This window comes from Ursus maritimus, assembly GCF_017311325.1.
Source record: "Ursus maritimus isolate PB19 chromosome X unlocalized genomic scaffold, ASM1731132v1 scaffold_X1, whole genome shotgun sequence".
In the NCBI taxonomy this organism is placed as follows: Eukaryota; Metazoa; Chordata; class Mammalia; order Carnivora; family Ursidae; genus Ursus; species Ursus maritimus.
In genome coordinates this window covers 112,941,326-112,961,414 of record NW_024423319.1, presented here as the reverse complement: position 1 = coordinate 112,961,414, position 20,089 = coordinate 112,941,326, and the positions used below count along the sequence as shown (strand labels likewise).

Below are 20,089 nucleotides of genomic sequence, written 5' to 3'. Positions count from 1 at the left end.
ATATGTTCCATGCCAATTATACCTCAATTAAAAAGAGAAACCAGCACTTACCAAGCCCTTTTCTACTTATTCCAACCCTTACCACACCTTAATTTTCTCATCCATTCTTGTCTCATCCAAACCCAGGTTGGAAAACTTCAGGCTGTTAAATTCCTTGAGGTTTGTCTTGTCACTGGAACTTAGTACTCCATAAATACAGTTTAGACGAAGGAATAACTGAATGGCTAATGGTAAGTGCCCCTCCCCCAGAAGTGCTCCGTTCAAAGATTTCTGGACAGGGGGGAAAAAGTGGTAACCTCTTCACTTTTTTCTTGTGGACGCAGAATTATAAATGGAGGGAGTAAAGAGGCTTAATCCCAGAGCAGAGGGTCTAAAGAGGTCTAAGTGTTGTGTTGTCCTGACAGGCTCTAGATAACAAGAGGGCAGTAAGTGCTTAGAAAAAGTCTTCTGAAGATGCCAGGAGGTAGAAGAATGAGCTTATTACTCCGTGCATCTGCCTAGCATTTAAGGTTGGCCGAAGGGCTGGTAAGAACAGAGTTCCAGTCAGTGCCCCGTTATGTTTCCCTATCCGGTTTCTGCTCGTGGAATTGTGGTGTTTGGAGATGAGAGGAAATATGAAGAAAGTCTATTTTTAGACGAGTATCAGGGACCCAAAGGCTCCTTTCATTTTATACATGCGACTGACTTCCAGCTCTGAGGCGTGGGCGGTTTTCTCCGGAAACACAAAGACCGCCCGCTCCCGAGCGGCTTCCCAGGAGCGAGTTCCACCAGCAGAGGGAGAGCAGGATGCGTCGACTGGTGAGAGCTGACGCAAAAGTGGGAGTCCTGAGAACCCAGGGAGTGGCCATGACGGAACGCCAGAAAATGCGCAAACGGGTATGAGCGTGGCCAATGTGGAGCGGAGGGTCGAGCCGTGGGGCGCTAGGATTGGCCGTGACGTGGCTCCGTGGAAAGCCGTCAAGGAACGTGACCCGGCGTGAGGGCGGGGCCTGGACACCGTGGGAAGGAGCGTCTGCGGCGTTCTAGGCGGGAAAGGCGTGGCCTAGGCATCGCCCAGGGGCGTAACCTGAGAAAGTTGGATTTAGTGCGCGAAGGGAGTGGCGTGGCCGCGATAAGGGCACGACGAAGCTGGTTGAGACTGTGGAAGAGGTGAGCTCAGGCAGAGGATTTACCAAAGTGGAAAGGAGGGAGGTGGGGTCAGAGGAATAAGCGTGACCCAGGAGATAACAACGATGTGAAAAGACCTGTGGAAAGGCGGGGCCGCGGAGTAGCATACGGGACACAAATTACGTAACAAGAAATAGCGGCGTGGTGTAGGCGGAGCGCGAGGGCGTGACACCTACGTGAGGGCGTGACAAAGATGTTCCGTCTCAAAGGAGGGGTGGACCCAGGCAGAAGGCAGAGGCGGGGCCAAGTTAGTGCGCAGGCGCGTGGTCGCGGCTGCAGGCCCGGAGCGACGGCAGCGGAGGTGTAGCCAGGGCAGAGAACGCGTCCGGACCCAGGCTCTGGGTGTATGGAGAGAGATTCGGGCTCCGACGCGGTGAGCGAGCCCAGGGTGGGACTTACACTGCTTTGTCGGAGACCCGGGCTTGGGCGACGGGAACGTGACGTGTTAAGCGAGATGACGTACCTGGCGTGAGGGGCGTGACGAGGCGTAGCGTGACGTAGCCAAGATGGCCGCGCGCATGAGTCTCTTCCTGGTACAGAGCGGAGGGGTCCGCGCTCAGGAAAACGTTCGAGTAAGGTCGGGCGGCGATTGGAGCATGAGGAGTAGGGGGTACGCGTAGCCCTATCAGAGAGGACAGGTACTCTTCCGCTCATGACTACGCTGTGTGATGGGCCTTGGAGCTGGGACAAGCTGTCGGTTCCGCGAGGATGGCTGCAGTCCCTGCCGGGCTTCTCTAGAACGGAGAGGAGGAGGCAGGGAATAGCTTTTCCCCTACTCTAACCCTGTTACTCCACTATGAGGATCACCAGACAGCTACATCCCCTTAGGGTCTTGTCCATTTAACGGTAGAATAGGTGTCTCGGAGACTTTGGGAGGTGGGGGAATTGCAGTTCCAGAAATGGAGGCGCAGGAGGCTGGCACTCACATATGCACTGTTGCTCTCCCCCCCCCCTCCCCGACCATGCCAAAAGCTATGGACAGATTCAAAACCACCCCCAGGGCAGGAGGTCAGCAGCATAGCTCTGTCATGTGGACGTATCAGAGTGTTCTCTACTCAGTTGTGTCCTTTTTCATTTGTGCTCTGCCCCAGATCTGAAGGGAAAGGACCCACAAAATAAGAACTTTGTTGGTGGCTCTGATTCTTTGTGGGTTAAAAGCTACTGTTTGGAGGCTGCCGGAAACTCGTTATTATCAGTGTAATTCCTTCTCATTTATTTTTGGAAGAAAGCTTGAAAAATACGGGACAATAAGGAAAATGTGTACACCTTAATTTGGGTGGAATTAATTTCCTGTCAGCCCCTGAAAGTCACATTACTTTCTGCTTTCCCTTCGTCCTTTACTGCGAATGTGGCCATCTCCACTCTACTGAGAAGTGCTCTAGAATATGGAGGGAAGTCTTAGATCTCTGCTGAGAGAAGCTGCCCTACCCCCTACCCATAACCTGCCCCTTCACATCCCTGAGAACTGTCATTGTTCTCCGCCTGCTTTGGAGTTTACAGTGAACCGAAGTTCACCACACCCACCCTCCCTTCTGCGTCTTGATAAAGAGCTGCATATTCTTGAATATTTTGGAAACAAAAGTCTTCTCTTTAGCCTCATGATCTCTGCTGAGCACCATAGCTACCCTGGCAACTCTCTTCCTCTCACTGTACCCTTGGACCTCAAATCCATAGGATTAGCAGGAAGACTGTCCTATTTCCCTTCCCAACTGCTCCTTTTGCCAGCTTGTTTCTCTCTTCAGGCATTCATCATTCTACGACCAGCTTCATACAGCCATAACATCATGGGGCCTTCTTCACCTTCTTCCCTTCTTTCTTCTCCAGTTGAGTGCCAAATCCTCCGTTTTTTACCAAAATGGCAATCTCTTGAATACAAAGAACTTTGGTCCATCGCTACTGTCACTGTCTGGTTCAGTGCTTCATATTGTCTCACTTGGATTACTGGAATTTCATTTCAAACTCATATTCCCAAATCTGAACTACTGATGTCCCACCTAAAACCTGTTCTGTACACTGTGGTCCTCATCTCAGTTCTTGGCAACTCCACCCTTCCGGTTGTTTAGGCCAAGAATCATCTAGCCATCCTTGACTCCTTTCTCTCACATCTTATGGGCAGTCTCTCCAAGATATAGCCAACGCCCAACCCGTTTTCACCATCTCCGCTATGACATCTTTTGTTCCAAGCCCCCAGATTATCCTGAATGATCTCCCTGCTGCTTTCTTGCTTCCTATTCCAGTTGATTTCCAGTAGGTCAGCCTGAATGATCTTTTAAAAATACACATCAGATGGTGTCCCTCCTATTCTTCCAAAACTCCACTGTGTCCTGATTTCGCTTAGAGCAGTGGTTTCCAATCAGAGGTGATTCCCCTTTTCCAGTGCACATCTGCGGCATCTGGAGACATTTCTGGTTGTCACAGTTGGAGGGAGGATGCCACTGGCAACTAATGGGTAGAGGCCAGGGATGCTGCTAAACCTCCTACATCATATAGGACACACCGCAGAGAGTTTTCTGGTCAAATGTCAATCATGTCAAGGTTGAGAAACCCTGAGTAGGAGGAAAAAACCTTTACAATGGCCTAGAAATCTACAGGATCTGGCATCCATGACCTCTCCACCTTCTCTCCTCCTACCCTCCTCCTAGTGCACTCTGTTCCTGCCATGCTGGCCTCCTTCCTATCCCCTTGTATGTGCCAGACGCGCTCCCACTTCAGGGTCTTTGCACAGGCAATTCCCTCCTGGAGTACCCTTCCTCCTGATAGCCCTGTTACTAATTCCTTCATTTCCTTCAACCTTTTGCTCAAATCTCACCTTCTCAATAAGGCCTCCTTTGAGCAACTTATTTTAAATGCAACGCTCCTTTCCCAGTGACAATCCAACTTCACCTTATCCTGCTCTACTTTTCACTGAATATATTTTAATTGTCTGTACAACTGACTTATGTATTACACTGCTGTTTATTGTCTGTCTCCCCCTACTAGAATGTAAGTTCCACAAGGGTAGGGACTTTGTTTTAGTCCCCCAATGATCCTAGAACAGTGTGTGGCATTTAATAGACATTTGGTTGATGTCCTGATGAATAAAAAGATAAAAGAGTGGTGGATTGAATGAAGGATGGTTGAAGGAATCTCCTTGTCACTGACCTTCCCGGCTCCACTCTGCCCACTCCGTTCCATCCTGTGCTGTGCACACGGGGTCATCAGAAACCGTTCTGTATGTATGGAATAATACCTAAGGGTCTTCCAGTCTCTTGGAAATCTATGTTCTTCAAGTTAATCTCAAATCCCCATCCAGCTCCACCTTCAACTGTGTCAGCTGCATCTGTTGGCCAGACTGACACATGGAATTAACCATCCCAAGTAGAGAGGCCTGAAACACAGCCCTCACAAAGAACCAACTCTACTGACACCTTGATCTCGGACTTCCAGCCTCCAGGACTATGAAATAATAAATTTCTGTTGTTTAAGCCACCCAGCCTGTGGTTCTTTGTTACAAACTAATACACTGACCCTAGGACCCCATGTAGGGATTTAGGCCTGGAGGTGAGGCACCTATATGGGATTCATAAACTTCCTACTAGTTCCCTTTAATGTGGTGGCCGTGTGTTATATGGACTGAATGTTTCTGCTCTCCCTACCTCCATCTATATGTTGAAGCCCTAATACCCAATGGAATGGTATTAGGAGATGGAGCCTTTGTGAAATAATTAGGGTTTGATTAGTTCATGAGGGTTGCACTCCATGATAGGATTAATGTCCTTATGAGAAAAGGGAGAGTCCGGAGCTTGCTGTCTGTTCATCACGTGAGGGTATAGTGAGAAGGTAGCTGTGTACAAGCTACGAAGTGGGTTATCACCAGGAACCAATTGGCTAAAACATTGATCTTGGATTTCCAGCCCTTAAAACTGTGGGAAATAAGTGTCTGTTGTTTAAGCCACTAGGTCTGTGGTGTTTTGGTCTAGCGGCCCAAGCTGGCTAACATGCTATGCATTTTCACTCCCTGACTTGAGTGTGTTCATTGGCTAAGTGATGCACACAGCAGCGTGCATGGCACCAGGCCGAGAGGCTGGCTACTTGCCACACTTCACTTTGCAATACTTGTCCAGACACATGGCTTGTTGCTGCTTATAAAGAGTTCCGCCTGGAGCCCTCATTTGTTCCTTTCTGGGCAGTAATAGGAAGTAACAGCTTCCTGCTTTCAGTGGACACAGCTCAGGTGTGGTTTTTTTTCCTCTCCTTTACCTTGGGTGTGGCCATCTTTCCTCTAGCACAGATTTCGCAAGTTTGAGGCAGAGATAAAAGGGGGAAGATCTAGTTCACAGCCAGTTAATAGTGAGGGACCTGAAGAGGAGAGGGTGAAATGAACATTTGCTTCTTGCTCAGCATTGTTGGAGATCATAATGTGCTTTTTTGTATCTTACGCTCTTCTCAGTAAAATGGTATGCAGAAATAAAGTTCCAATCTGTAAGTGACATGTGTCTTCAGTGCCCCCTCAGTTTCTTTTCTGTGACTTTGGGCCCCTCTCCTCCCTGCCACCATTGCCAGACATTGGAGTGGCCTCCGACAGGCCGAAGGCAGACTGAGGAGTCACGGATGGTTTCTCCTGCCGTATGATGTGCATTTCAAGAGGCTCCAAGGGGGAGAAATGAATTGCACGCCTGGAAGGTGGAGGTCATGCCTTGTTCCGCTTTGCATCCCAGCGCCCAACGTGGTGCCTGGAACAAAGGAAATGACAGTGAATGTTGAAATGCAAACGTTTACTGGCAGAATTCCCATCCCTGTGAGACTAGCTTAGATTTGTCTTTGGGCACGGTCCTCCTTCGGATCGGGCAGAGCTTTGGGGCTCCTTCAGATCATATAGGTAGGGTTATGAGGCCCTCCTCTTAAATGGCAAGCGTTTGAAAGTGTCTCAAAAGTATAAATAACCCCACAACTGGGTGGTGGTGGCATCTAGGAAAAGCCCTTCATACTGTGCAAGAACATGCTGGCAATCACCTCACAGTTTGCGGTTCTTGAAACCGGGATCAACATCTCCATCACCAAGGGGGTGTGCCCAGGTCACCGAGCTGCCATCACAAGCCAGGCACTGTGTCCCTGAGAGATACAGCTGTGACAGAGACGGACACGGTCCTTACCGCCGTGGGCTTGGTTGCCGGGGAGGTGGCGTCCTAAAGTACATTCTCGATCAGGTGTGCAGCTGCGGGGCGCACTGGGAGGGCGCTAGGCTCACCTGGTGAGCGCATGGTCGGGGACGGGTGGCTTCTAGGAAGTGGTGCTAGAGTGGAACACCTGAGGAGAGGGGAGGAGTTCCCCAGGGACAGATGAAGGAGGAGTGCTCCAGGGAAGCAGCGCATCTGCACAAGCCCTGAGGTGGGAGGGAGCTTCGGGAGTAGGAAGAACCGAAGTCTATGGGGCTGGTGTGCGGGCAGGAGTGGGAAGTGGACGTGACAGCGAGAGTCTGTCCTGGAGTGACCAATGAGTTTCAGGAAGAGGAGTGGATTAACCACCGACTCGTCCCCCCCCCCGGCCCCTCCCCACCTCACCCCTGTCATGTGTACTCATAGTCTGAACCTTGTTGTCCGGCTTAGAGGTTTCCACTTGATGGTCAGCCTCCGTTGTTTACAGCTTTGCCTCCTCTGTCCTCCTGCCTCTAGGTTATTAGGCCCTGCAAGTTATTTGGGACCCAGTCAAGATTTCCAGCTAAACATGGTGGTGATGGGTAGCCTGAGGGTCATTCTTCAAGGCTCTCCATGCAAGTCACTGTGGAGAAGATTCCAGACCCCCAGGTTCATGCCAGCGAGGCCCTGCAGCCTCTACACCTGCACGTACAGAAGCCGGAACCGAGCCTGTGAGTACACTGCTGCCTTAAAGAGAGGGAGAGGTGGGGGCACCTGGGGGGCACAGTCGCTTCAGCGGTCGACTCTTGGTTTTGACTCAGGTCATGGTCTCAGGGTTGTGAGATCGAGCCCGGCATTGGGCTCCGCACTCAGCTTGGAGTCTGATTGAGATTCTTGCTCCCTCTCCTTCTGACCTTCCTCCCTGCCCCCCACCCCCATCCCCAGTCGCTCATGCTCTCTGTCTCTCTCAAATAAATAAATCTTTAAAAAAAAGGGAGAGAGAGCAAGAGGCTTGGTGTGGTATGACAGTCACGTGTGTCCTGTGTTTATCCATATGGTGTCATTGGCATTCCAGAGTGGGATTATGTGCCTTCAGAACCGTGAGAATAACTACTTGTTTCTCTGTTTCTCTTCTTTTTTTTTTTTTTTTTTTTTTTTTTAAGATTTTTTTAATTTATTTATTTGACAGAGATAGAGACAGCCAGCGAGAGAGGGAACACAAGCAGGGGGAGTGGGAGAGGAAGAAGCAGGCTCATCGCGGAGGAGCCTGATGTGGGGCTCGAACCCAGAACGCCGGGATCACGCCCTGAGCCGAAGGCAGATGCTTAACCGCTGCGCCACCCAGGAGCCCCTCTCTGTTTCTCTTCTAAAATAAATGTGGAAAGTTCTTTTTCCCCAAGTTTATTGATGTAGAATTGCCGCCCAACATTGTGTAGGTCGAAGGTGTGCAACGTGCTGATTTGATACACATATATATTGCAAAGTGATTTCCATAATAGGGTTTGGAAAGTCCTTTTGTTGACTAGTTTTAACCTGTTAAAATGATGTCATGCAGAAATAGGATAAGAGAGGTGTCCCAGTTTCAGATGCTTTGGAACCTGTTCTGTATTGTTCTTGTTAGCAACAGTCTTCCTACTGACGTTGACCCACAGACTGCGAATTATTTCTGTGAATCTTAACGTTCTGGAAGTTGCATGTTAATGTTTGTAAGCAGGTCAGCAGCTTCACACTGTAATATTCTTTCTCAGGTCACAAATTGCAGGGTTCATTCTAGTTGACCCGCTTACCTAAATGCGTGTCTGCCGTAGACGCAGCGTATCAACGAGGCAGCAGATGGTCTTTCCTGAAAGCTCTTGCATCTCGTTCCGCTCCTGAAATACCAGTTCCCCGTCCCGGCCCTGTGGCGCAGGGCTTGTCCACCGAGGCAGTACTGACATGGGGGTGGGTCATTCCGTGTGGTTTGGGGTGCAGTGTGCTCTGTAGGGTGATGAGTGGCATCCCTGCCGAGGACCCACTAGACGACGCTTGTATCCCCACGCAGTCGTAACAACCAAAAGCGTCAGCAGACGCTACCAGATGAGCTCTGGGGCACAAAACTGCCCCCGCTTAAGAGTCAGGGGGACGATAGGAGAGAATAATGTGTTTATTTGTGGAGAGATGAGTTTGAATTTGTGGAAAGGTAAAACGGCTAAGTATATTGTTAAAAGAGGAATTTTTCCTATTTTCCCTTATTTTAAAGGAATTGACAAGGGTTTTCACATGTTGGCTTCCTTCTGGGTCTCAGTTTCTCCACTTTTTCTCTTTGGGTTTGCTCTCTTTTGATTTCATATACATGTAATAAAAAAAAGAAGAAGGTAAGAAAGGAATGCTTTTAAGTTAGTAGTGCTAATCTGGCTAAATCCAAGGACTTGCACCTGCTGCATAAATACATCTTTGTTATATAATTACTTTGTTTCCTCCGACAATGACTGTTCTCATTCAAATGAACTGGTTGGAGACAGATAAATTTCTGCTTGCTTGCTGGATGTGGCTTCCTACCAGCAGACCACATACTACTCTAATTGCTTATTCTCAACATTTGCATTTTGGGGTCTGAAGCTTAAATTGGAAAAAAAGTAATTGTATTTAGCTAGTTACTATAGTTTTGTGTGACTGTGGGAGTTTTCCTTGATTTTCGTTTGTTTGTTTTTACTTACAGAAAGATGAAATTTAAAGGTATAAAATTCAATATGCTAATGTCTTCAAGGTAGTTTACTTCTCTCAGTGTTGACACACTCAAAAAGTAGTGGCTTGGGGTTGTGGGGGCTTCCCTTGATTAACTTCCCACATCAGACGAAATGTTCTTGTTTATAAGTTACTAAGGAAAACATGTGAGAGACGTGATTTGATTTTGCTTTTGGCGTGTTGCACCACCCCGCCCTGTTTTCACTGGGGAGAATTTTATGGTCTCTGCTTTCCGGAGCTACTGAGCATTTCCTGTTCCTAAATCCCAGACCTCCTGCCTATCAGTTGTAAAGACAATATGCGTTGTGTCTGGCAACTTAAAACCACAGTGGAAGGCCCATTGTATACTTGTGACCCAGAACAACCCAAGATCATTGAGGGTCAGAAAAGATAACATGGAAAGTCCTTAGCTAGTGCCTGCCATACGGTACTTCTGGTACTGTGATTATCATCATCACTGTCTTTATCATCTTTCATTGACTCAGTGCCTTCCTCATATGTTTGTCTGGCCATTGTTAAGATCGGGTGAAGCAGAACGAGGAGTAAAGGAAGTAGGAGGATATGGCAAATTCAGAAAGCAGCATTTCCCTAGAGCCTGTCTGTGCTCTGTTCTTCACCTTTACTCTCCGTTCCCCACCTCCCAGGGAATCATTATCTGTCCACTCAGATTGCCGTTTGCTGTTATCTCAAGTAGCAGACAGTAAATGTTGACAGTCCCGCATCTATTACCCAAGGTGCAAATAAAACCAAGTTCGCTTAGTGTATCATCTAGTGAAATTTATTGTAATTGTCACATGAAAAAAAAATGTTAGGCAGAGATCTTCAAGCAGAAGAAAATAAATTTAATAATGTTAATTTTTAAATACTTAATGAAATATGAAGAGTATCAACTAGAACAGAAATGGTATAGATTTGTTGTTATGCCAATGATAATCTTAATGATCTCCCTACTTTTAGAAGGAAAAGAAACTTTTTTTTTAGGATAACGTGGAATAGAATGGCACTGTATAAAATCTAGCCACTGGACTCATGTTTGTATTTTCGCATAAATGTCAGTTTATTATAATTTTATGGGCACATGTTGCTAGCACTTAACATATTGAAAATTTCCATCATCAGAGAAAGTTCTGTTTGACAGGAGTGGTCTGTATCATAACTGTATTAGTAAATTGTTCTATTATTTCTCCTGTTATCTTTGATGAACACAAAGCCTGGACAACAATAGTATTAAAAAGCTTGTTTTGCAATGTATTCACAGAGAATTTTATTAATCCCTAGATAATACAAGCTGGGATACCCCGACTATGTTGTCTTCCATTAACTTTTGAATAATCCTGAGAAACAATGGCCTGGTTAAGAGCCCCTTGAAATTATGTTAATGGCCTCAGGTGTCAGCCGCTATAAGGAGCTAACACGTAGCCCTGAACTGACCCCCAGGAACTGTAGGCTCTAGTCTCCTGTGTTGGTGACTGCATGTGTGTGCTGCGGCTGTCTGGGCTCAGCATCGAAGTGCCCCTTACAGCCCTCATGCTCTGAGAAGACAATTTGTGATTCTGAGATCATCCTTAAGAATGTCATATGGGGGGGGGGGCTGTCCCTGTGTATTCTGTCACTGTGCTCAGCCCTAGGCCTACTAGGGTGGGCTTCAGTTCCATGAGGAAATTGCACATCTCGAGGAAAAGGACAGTAACAGGGCAAGGCACGGGAGAAAAAGCCAGTGAGGGTGTAGAACAACAGTGTCCAGTGGATAAAGAACGTGAGCCACCAATATGAGCCATACCGGCAATTCTATGATTTCCAACAACCACATTTAAAAAAAAAAACAGTACGTCAATTACATCTCAGTAAAACTGAAGGAAAAACAAATAAATTTGTTCTTTTATGAAATTCTATGCAAGAATTATGTAGATAAAATATAGTATACGGATGAAATTAATTTTACTAATATATTTTACCCAGTATATCCAAAATATTATCGCTTTAACCTGTAATTGATGTAAAAAGTATTGAGACAGTTTACATTCTTTATTTTGTACTAAGTCTTCAAAGCCCCGTGGGTGTTTTACACATTTATAACATATCTCACTTGGAATGACTAAGGGGAATAGCATCGCAAGACCAGAGTTTCGGAAGAATGAAGAGAAAGGAAATTTAGGTGGCTGAGGTGGGTTCCTAATAGGAAAACCTTGGCCCTGGACACACATTAGGATTTGACCTGCAGACTTTAACACAGGAACAACACGATGAGTGGTAATTTAGGAAAACTGGTGAATGGCGAAACATAGTAAAGGGTATTGAGACCAAGAGGCATGGTATGAAGTCTGGGGTGCAGGGGCCTGAACTGCGCTGCTGGTCATGGGCAAGGCAAGAAAGAGATAAGCCCGAAAGATCCTTAAAGAAAATATAATGTGATCAGTAAAGTAATAGGACTAAAGATGAAAGAAGACTGGAACCTTCCCAACAATGCCCTTTATTTTATATTTTCATTGAACGAGCAGTGATTAAAAGCCCCTTCAGTTCTTCTCGGGGTTTATACAACACTGGGAGAGGCAGATAATTAAACATATATGCATATAATTATTATACCTGTGTAATAAATGTTTTGAAGAAAAAACATCAGAATGTTAGGATTTAAAAAAAAAGTGGGGGGATCATATAGTAAGAGGGTAGTCAGAAAGGTGAGGAGCTGACACTTTTGCTGAAGGGGTGACAAGCCAATAATAGGAGTCAGCCCTGAGCTGAATGAGGGCAAATAAATTTTTGAGAAAGAGGAGCAGGAACTGAGCAGCTAAGGCGGGAATGTGCTTTCTCTGTTTCAAGGCTTGGAAGAGGGACCCTCCTGAGACTGGAGACCTAGGGTGGAACAAACACAAAATAAGTCAAAACCAGGACCAGTCCTATAAATAAGAACTAGAATCCAGCACATTTTCACTATGGGACCTACAGGGATTTTGTTCCTCATCAGCAGTATATGAGTGACCTTCATAACGGCGGTGTAGCTCTGCTCACTGAAACCATGGTGGCTAAACATCACTGTTTCTGTTTATTTCACTTTCCCCATAGGAGAAGAACCTGAAAATGAAGGCACTAGTAATCAGAACGCTTAATCCTCTTCCTATTATGAGGGAAAGTGTGAGCAACTACCAAGATATTTTAACCTGTATTGTGTTAACGTGGAGGAAGAAGATGGGAGTATTGGAGAGGGAAATTTTTCTTTTACTGTTCAAAGTTCTAACTGGTCTAAGAATTAAATTGACATGAGACAGATCAGCAAGAGAAAAACCTCAAAAGTTTAATTACATGCATGTGGAGGCCCAATAATAAAACTGTCCTCCAAAGAAATAACCAAAGCGGGCAGCATTTATACCGTTTAGACAAACAGTAACCCTGTGGAGAATTGGCAAGACAAAGTAAACGTATTATTCAGGATCTTCCATTAGTAAGGCATTCTAAACATAATTTGGGCTGGAGTAGTAAATTAAAAGGAACAAGGGTTACCTATACAACCGACTCGGCTTTGAATTTCCTATCTCTGGTGATAAGGTTGTCGCTTTACCTCCTAGTGCAGGAAGGGTACCTTTCAAATGGGAGATTTATCTCCTGCTTTCTGGAGGCAAAAGGGGTTCCAAGTGTTCTTGCACTGGCTGTTTCTTAAGTAATTTTAATTCGAAATAATAAGCCAAAGTGGCACATTTTGGGGTGGCCTGCCCTTCACACCCACAGGAAGAAAAAACAAAAATGTGACTGTCTCACAGTTTATCTTGCAAAACAAACCCTTGGGAAAAGCTGGCTTCACTAAGGCCACAGTCACCAAGGGGCCTTGGTCGGGGGCATGGTCTGGGTTCCCAGAGGAGGAAGTGGTGGGGGAAAAGAAACCTAGAGGCTGAACTTGTGAACCAAAGGGCGTAAATTGATAGGAGCGTCCAGGTCATAAAAGAGCAACGAAGCAATAGGCCTGGTTTTCTTGGGCTAGTGTTTGCATGGGTGAGAGTAGATTCTGGGCATTTCCTGAATGGAGTGTGGGGCACGAGCCAAGGTGAAAGGAGGGATCGTCTTGGGGATCTGCTTGTTAGCTTCCTTCTTGCCTAGTCTTTACAGGAGACCCTCCTGAATTGGTTTTGAAGGGCGTGAATCCTCAAACCCTCAGCCACAGTCTGAGTATGTTAGAGGGGAAGGAGTTGCAAGGTCTCTTTGTGCCAGGCATCCTTACAACTGAATCAGGGCTGTTTACTTGTGTTAGAAGGTGGAAGAAGAATAGTAAAGTTTCCCCCAAACTGAGAAGGCACTTTGAGACCGGAGAACAGAGCAGGCCACTCTGTATAGTTTACACCGAGTTTTATTCAGAGTAACTTACTGCAGGGTATTGGGCAGGTGATGAACGATCCAGACGAGGCACAGCTATTCTTTGCAAAGTCTGAACCTTGGTCCACAGATTTTGTAGAGCAGGGGGACTCTCAGGGGGCGCTGTAGTGAGGTCAGAGGGTTCACATGCATTTCAAAGGGTTTGCACGCACCTAATTGACAGCCAACATTTAACAGACTTTGTGGCACCATCTGTGCGTCAGGAAGGGGAGAGAGACTGTGTTATCTCTCATAGATTTGTGGGAGACCAAAGCAAACCTCCCCATATTCTGGCCTTGGCTGGCATTTCTAAGGTACAAATAATCTCTAAGGGGCCCATAACACATAGCCCCAAGACAGGTCAGCGAACAAGATGGAGGCCCAAAAATGGAGTCAGTATTGTCAGCACTCCTACCAGGTGCTTTCTAGTTTGCATTCTAATTAGATTATTATATTAAAATATTGTACCAGGCTAATGCATTTTCCCTTTTAGGTTTCTTTTTTTTTTTTCTTTTTTTTTAAAGATTTTTTATTTATTTATTCGACAGAGATAGAGACAGCCAGCGAGAGAGGGAACACAAGCAGGGGGAGTGGGAGAGGAAGAAGCAGGCTCATAGCGGAGGAGCCTGATGTGGGGCTCGATCCCAGAACGCCGGGATCACGCCCTGAGCCGAAGGCAGACGCTTAACCGCTGTGCCACCCAGGCGCCCCTCCTTTTAGGTTTCTGAGACAGAAAATTTTTGTTCTCAAAGGACCAAGTTCTTTTATACTAAGAAAATCAGTAAAAACATTGGGTTTGGATCTCTCCAGAGATAAGATGGTACTGTTTTATAGGAAGAAATAGTGGGGGGAAAAAAAAGAATACCCAGAGTTTGCAGAGACCATGATTTCTCAACTTCATTGACATTTGGGGTCATAAAATTCTGTGTATCGTAAGATGTTTAGCTGCATGCCTGGCCTCTACCCACTAGATGTCAGTAGCACTCTCTTCCAGTTGCGACAACCAAAAATGTCTCTAGACATTGCCAGATGTCTTCTGGGGGCAGCAACTCCTTCTGTTGAGAACCACTGGTCTACTCTCAGGAGAGCCCTCTATCACATTTTTGCCCCCCCCCCCCATAAAACCCATAAGGCTAGGATTTTGAATTTGTAGATTTTAGCAGCTACCCAAGCAAAACAAATGTCTCCTTTGTAAAGGTCAACCAGAGGCAAGTTTCTGGGGTTTCTTTTAAATGATAAAAGGTGTCTCTGTGAACCTGCCATACAGAGTGGGTTGACTGAGTCACAGCTACATTACCATTTTCTCAGATCCTTAACTCTCATTCTTCGTGGTGGGGTGAGGCTCAGCGGGTCATTGGTAAAAGTGATTTATCTCAATTCAGATTTCTTCTAGATTCCCTATTGCTCTTGGTTCTGCCCATCTGGGGTGCTTCTAAGGGGCAGAGAACTGGAGCACCCCAAATTATGCATGTCATTCTGTCCATTCTGCATGGATGTGTCAACAGCTCTGTGTTACAGGAAGTCCACTGAGAATTATCAGAGACTACCACCAACACCTGGTGCTTGATTCTTTGTAGAAAAATCGTTGTCGGGGCGCCTGGGTGGCTTAGTTGTTAAGCGTCTGCCTTCGGCTCAGGGCGTGATCCCAGCAATCTGGGATCGAGCCCCACATCGGGCTCCTCCACTGGGAGCCTACTTCTTCCTCTCCCACTCCCCCTGCTTGTGTTCCCTCTCTCGCTGGCTGTCTCTCTCTCTGTCAAATAAATAAATAAAATCTTAAAAGAAAAAAAAAGAAAGAAAAATCATTGTCAGTGATGTGTGGCGTCTGTGCGGGACAAGTTGTGCACATACACGATAATCTGTAATGGAGTCAGGAGCGCTCCTTGTCAGTTGCAGACCCAACAGGAAGAAATAAACTTCGCACGTGGATACTACTTTAGCTACTCCTTACTATTCCAGCATGAGGCAGCAAGAGTTCCCTTGTGCCCCAGCAAGAGCCCAGCCAGTGAGAAATAGTTACAAGTCAGGCAATGAGAAGCCACTAGAGTTGCAGCTGCCAGGTTGGTTACTCCAGGAGACTTTTTGTTTCTAAAAGCCTTCCCAGCTTCCTCCTTTCCTCTGTAAAAGAGCATTCCTCTCCTTTGTTCTCTGCACTTGTCTGTGGTTTTGCTATAGCTTGCTTGTCCCAGATTGGAATTCTCTGCTATTCCCCTGCCCCCCCCAAACCCCCATTTTTTTTGCTGGTGAAATGACTGGCAGTGTTATTTGGAAGGTTAGCATATCTCAAACTAAGAAGAAGTGACTCCTTTTCCTCCCCAGATTCATCGGTACCTTCCTTCATTTTTCTAAAACCCTAGAGTGTTGCCTCATCTCAATTGGAAGCCTATAATATTGCATTGTATAAATGATCCAGACGTCTTCAAAATTGCAAGCTGAATTACAGACGCATGCTGCACAAGCCTTTATTTCTGCTAGCCAGGCAATTAAAAACTTGCAGTGCTTTAGAGAACATTTGCTTTCCAAAAATTCTCCCTCCTCTTCCCCCATGGCCTCTGTTGAAAAGAAATCCATGATTGAAAATTTCATTAATTTGTATTTGTACGTGAACCTGGTTTGGTGGGTGGGGCTCAGAAACTGATCAATAAAGAAAAGCAACTCATTTGAGAATACCCTCCTTCCACGTGGTGCTAGTCTGCACGTGTCTTACTGTTCTCACGAGACCGGGCTGCACCTGGCTTAGGTGAGAGGAGATGGTGGGCTGAGCGGCTCGTGGCGGGCAAAGCAGCCGGCCGTGCCTGTGCCAGGCGCTGTCTGAGCTGCCTCTGTCCCCTGCTTCTGTACGGCCCTGAGCCCCCAAGTGGCTAATTCCTGAGACTTGGCTTACCTCAACACACCCCACCCCTGGGATTGCCTGGTGCGTGATCCCAGATAGCGGACCTACGTCTTGACGATGCCCCGCTGTGCTTTTTCCTAGTGCACCCGCTCTGGGAGACCGTGGACCTGGTCCCGGGGGGCGAGCGCCAGTCGCCCATCAACATCCGGTGGAGGGACAGCGTCTGTGATCCTGGCTTAAAACCGCTCACCATCTCTTACGACCCCACCACCTGCCTCCATGTCTGGAATAACGGGTACTCTTTCCTCGTGGAATCTGAAGATTCTACAGATAAATCAGGTGAGAGCCCGACCAGCGGTCTTGTCTGGAGTTAAAGGGATAGCCTCGTGTCAGCCCAGGCCACACCACACCGCCTCCCCGGGCATGGGGACCTCTTTGAGTAGTGGCATGGGACTCGGTGCGCTTAGCTTTTCTTTTTTTAATGTGGCAAAATACATGTAACATGAAATTTGTCATCTTAACCATCTTATATACAGTTCAGTAGTGGTAAGTCCAGTCACACTGTTGTGCAACCAGCGCTCCCATTCATCTCCATTACTCTCCATTTTGCAAAACTGAAACTATACCACTTAAACAATAACTCCCCATTTTTCTCTTCCCTCAGCTCTTGGCCGTGACCATTTTACCTTCTGTGAATTTGACTACTGGGTACTTCATGTAAGTGGAATTATGCACTATTTGTCTTTTTATGACTGGCTGATTTCACCAAGCATAATGTTATCAGGGTTCATCCCTATTGTAGCAGATGTCAGATTTTCCTTCCTTTTTAAGACTGAATAATACTCCTTTGTATGGATAGACCACATTTTGTTTATCCGTTCACCTGTCTGTGGACACTTGAGGTACAGCCACCTTTTGGCTTTTGTGAACAATGCTGCTGTGAACATGGGTGTCCTATCTTCTGAGGTGTTGTTTTCCGTTGGTATGTACCCCAAAGTGGAATTGCTGCATAATCATTAGAGTTTTTTGAGTGTATGAACCATGTCCCTTTTCATTTTTGTGCATGTTTCCTTCTGGTATGAGTGGTATTTTCTATTAATACGTATGTATCTGTGTATAGATTCTGTATTTCAAATTTTATTTAATATTATATATTTGAATTTATTTGAAATTATATATATGTTTATTGTTCATTTGAATTACTTTTATTTGAAATTTGTTTTCTGTGTGTTGAATGTCTGCTAACCTTCCTCTGTTTGATGACGTTACAAATAGCTTCTATATTAAGTAGTAATACTATTTAGCCAGATTTTAAATGATAAGATTGCAATGTGAAGCAAAAGGATAGTCAGGCAAGAAAAAGACATTTTATATATTTAGTTACCTAATAACATGTGTGTATTTTGTCAACCAATGATTAATTTATTCATACCTTATTTACTGAGTGCCAGCCATGTGCCAGGCATTGCACCAAGTGCCAGGAATACTAACTAGATTCTTGACCTCCCAGCATTCAAAGTCTAGTGAGAGATGCATGCATGAAATTAGAGTTATAAAGCAAGTGTGATTTGAGAAAGGGTTTCTAAAAGTGCTGTGGGACCACAGAGAAGGAGATGATATAGACTGCTCAGAGGAGTCTGATGATTTCACCAAAGAGGGGTGTCGATGCAAAATGGACAAACCTTTTAGAATTTCTGGGGGGAAAAAAAAGCAAGACAGTTTTGTTGGAGCCCGAATGAGGACAGCTGCCCAGGATACACAATCTTCACAAAGAAGAGAGTGCTTCTGGTAAACGATCATTTGAGGTAGGGTTATGTACAGTTTATATACATAAGAGGTTACAACGTTTTTTAAAAGTTACAAATTATTAGACAAAGAACTTTTCAGGAAGTTGCAGCCCTCATCTTAAGTTTCCAGTATATGCAGGGCTATATGACTTTAACCTTATGGGAAGCAGGGAAGTTTCTTACTTTCTTTTATCTCTTGTGTTCAGAATGTACCTTTTTGGTTATTTTCTTTAACAAAGCAGATATACAATGTGTGCTCAGGGCAGAAATAGAGCGCGTGCTCTGAGGTGTTGCCGAGTCATTTTGACCTTGGTAAAAGTGAAAGCAGAGCTTCCCTGGGAGCCCAGGAGCAGGACCCCTGAATATTAAAAGTTGAAAATTTCCTTTATCAAGGGACATTTATCTTGGGTATTGAAGGATGAATCGGAGTTTGTCAAGAGGATTAGAAGGGCATTGGAGACTAAGGGAAAATCATGTGCAAAATCACATGTTCAGAAAATGACCAAAAACAGTGGCCAGAATGCAGAATGTGCATTTTAGGGAGAGACGGGAAGAATGATGATCACTGATGCTTAGGAGGGGAGATAGAAGACAGGTTCGTCAGTACTGGTTATTTTTACATGACAGTGTGGCACAGCATGATTTCATTTAATTTTATTAGTCAATTGCTTTATTTTTTGAGATTTCACCCAGTCAGTAGTAGAGGTCCACAGGGTCAGATTAATCCAAGTGTGAGATGGTGGGAGCTTAAATGAAGGCTGTAGCAATTGAAGTAGGGAGAAAGCACGTTTTTAAAAAGCATCTCTAAAATAAAAGTGTCACGAGCACACTGTGAAGGCACACACACAAGTGTACCTTTCCACAGTGTCAGTCCTACTCAGTCGTAAAGCAAGGTTAACACAATTACAGAGCGGGTTCAGGATTCCAAACTGAGTGACATTTCACGTGGTTCACTTGGCTTCTTACACGGCACACGGAAGAGGACAGAAGACAAGCCGCACAACAAAGGAGATAACACAAGGGGCAGGAATGAAGGAACAAACTCGGAGTCTGGCTGTGGGCGCGCAGTTGAGCTAAGGCGTTGGTCCGGCCTGGGTCAGCTCTGGGCACTCACTGCTTTTGTTCAAGCAGCGGGGGGTGTCAGTTCTGTTCAGAGATCCATCGGGCACAGCTTTGGGCAACGGGTGCCTTGTTTAAGTGGTTAGACATAGAGGGGTCATGTCTGAGGTGTCTGACTGTTGGCTGCAGAAGTCCCTTCTTTTTAAAGGGACTGAATCAGTCCTGGGCCCCTGCAGACTTCTCTGCTTCTGCTTGTTAGGAGTTCTGGGGTGTCGTCAGTTAGTGCTGGTCTCAGCGATATCTCGATATCTCGTAGCTACAGTACGCTTAAGTGCCTGTACCACTGCTTGACATGGGCCCCTGCTTGACATGAGTGGCTCCATCTTACTCTCTACAAAAAGCAACAGGACTTGGAGATGGACTCCTCTTCAAGTGAGGAGAAAGCGAAATTAACCACATCTGTGAGTCGTCTCACTTGGGAGGATGTGGGGATGGTGATGCCAGAAAGGTCATGAATGATGGATGAGGAATCATTTGTAGGGAAGTATAGGGAGCACATAAGGAAATAAATAAAAAAATTTTTACAACTTTTCCCCTAATGTAGTTTTAATATGATGTTAAAAATAGAAACACATTTTGAGTGGTTATCCACCAAAGAAGAATTGTGTCTTCGACTCCTGTTTAATTTCCATAGGGAGAATCTGCTTCTCTCAAGATAAGCATCTTTACTACTTTTGATGCCAGTGGATTTTGGATTTTAGTATTTCCTGCAAATCAAGATGGGAATGAACAAATGTTGATCCCTCACTGAAATGTTACCCACTTTTCTATATAAATACTTTTTCTCATTAAATAAATCCCTTTATATCAGAGAAATATTAATTGCAGCTTCTGCATAAATTTCTTCCTCTTCTTTAGTTCTGTCTCATTTTCCGTCAGATTGTCATATGCTTTACCCAGTGGCTTTATTTTGCATGAGGAAACATGTTTATTATAGGTTGAATAAGGTACTCAGTTTCTTTTGGAGCAATCCTGTAGAGTCAGGCCTTAATCCTTTTATAGTG

The 20,089-nt window shown here is 45.5% G+C and overlaps 2 protein-coding genes across 2 annotated transcripts in view; one reads left to right on the top strand and one right to left on the bottom strand.

The window, feature by feature from the left end:
* The window catches only part of CLTRN (collectrin, amino acid transport regulator), a 42,794-nt gene extending 41,254 nt beyond the window's left edge, over nt 1-1,540 (bottom strand). The window contains exon 1 of the mRNA XM_008696398.2: nt 1,344-1,540. The gene's annotated coding sequence lies outside the window, so the exon portion shown is untranslated. The remainder of the gene's footprint in view (nt 1-1,343) is intronic.
* LOC121104448 (carbonic anhydrase 5B, mitochondrial-like) lies at nt 982-16,553 on the top strand. Its single transcript, XM_040637732.1, has 3 exons — nt 982-1,149; nt 6,819-7,012; nt 16,321-16,553. The coding sequence occupies exons 2-3, from the start codon at nt 6,871-6,873 to the stop codon at nt 16,551-16,553; spliced, it is 375 nt and encodes a 124-aa protein (XP_040493666.1). The 5' UTR covers nt 982-1,149; nt 6,819-6,870.
* The last annotated feature ends 3,536 nt before the right edge of the window (nt 16,554-20,089 follow it).

Excerpts from the sequence above, each read along its gene's own strand:
- LOC121104448 (XM_040637732.1), top strand. The coding sequence starts at position 6,871 with ATGGTGGTGATGGGTAGCCTGAGGGTCATTCTTCAAGGCTCTCCATGC. Across the intron at positions 7,013-16,320 it reads CAGAAGCCGGAACCGAGCCT|TGCACCCGCTCTGGGAGACC; the intron begins GTGAGTACACTG and ends GCTTTTTCCTAG.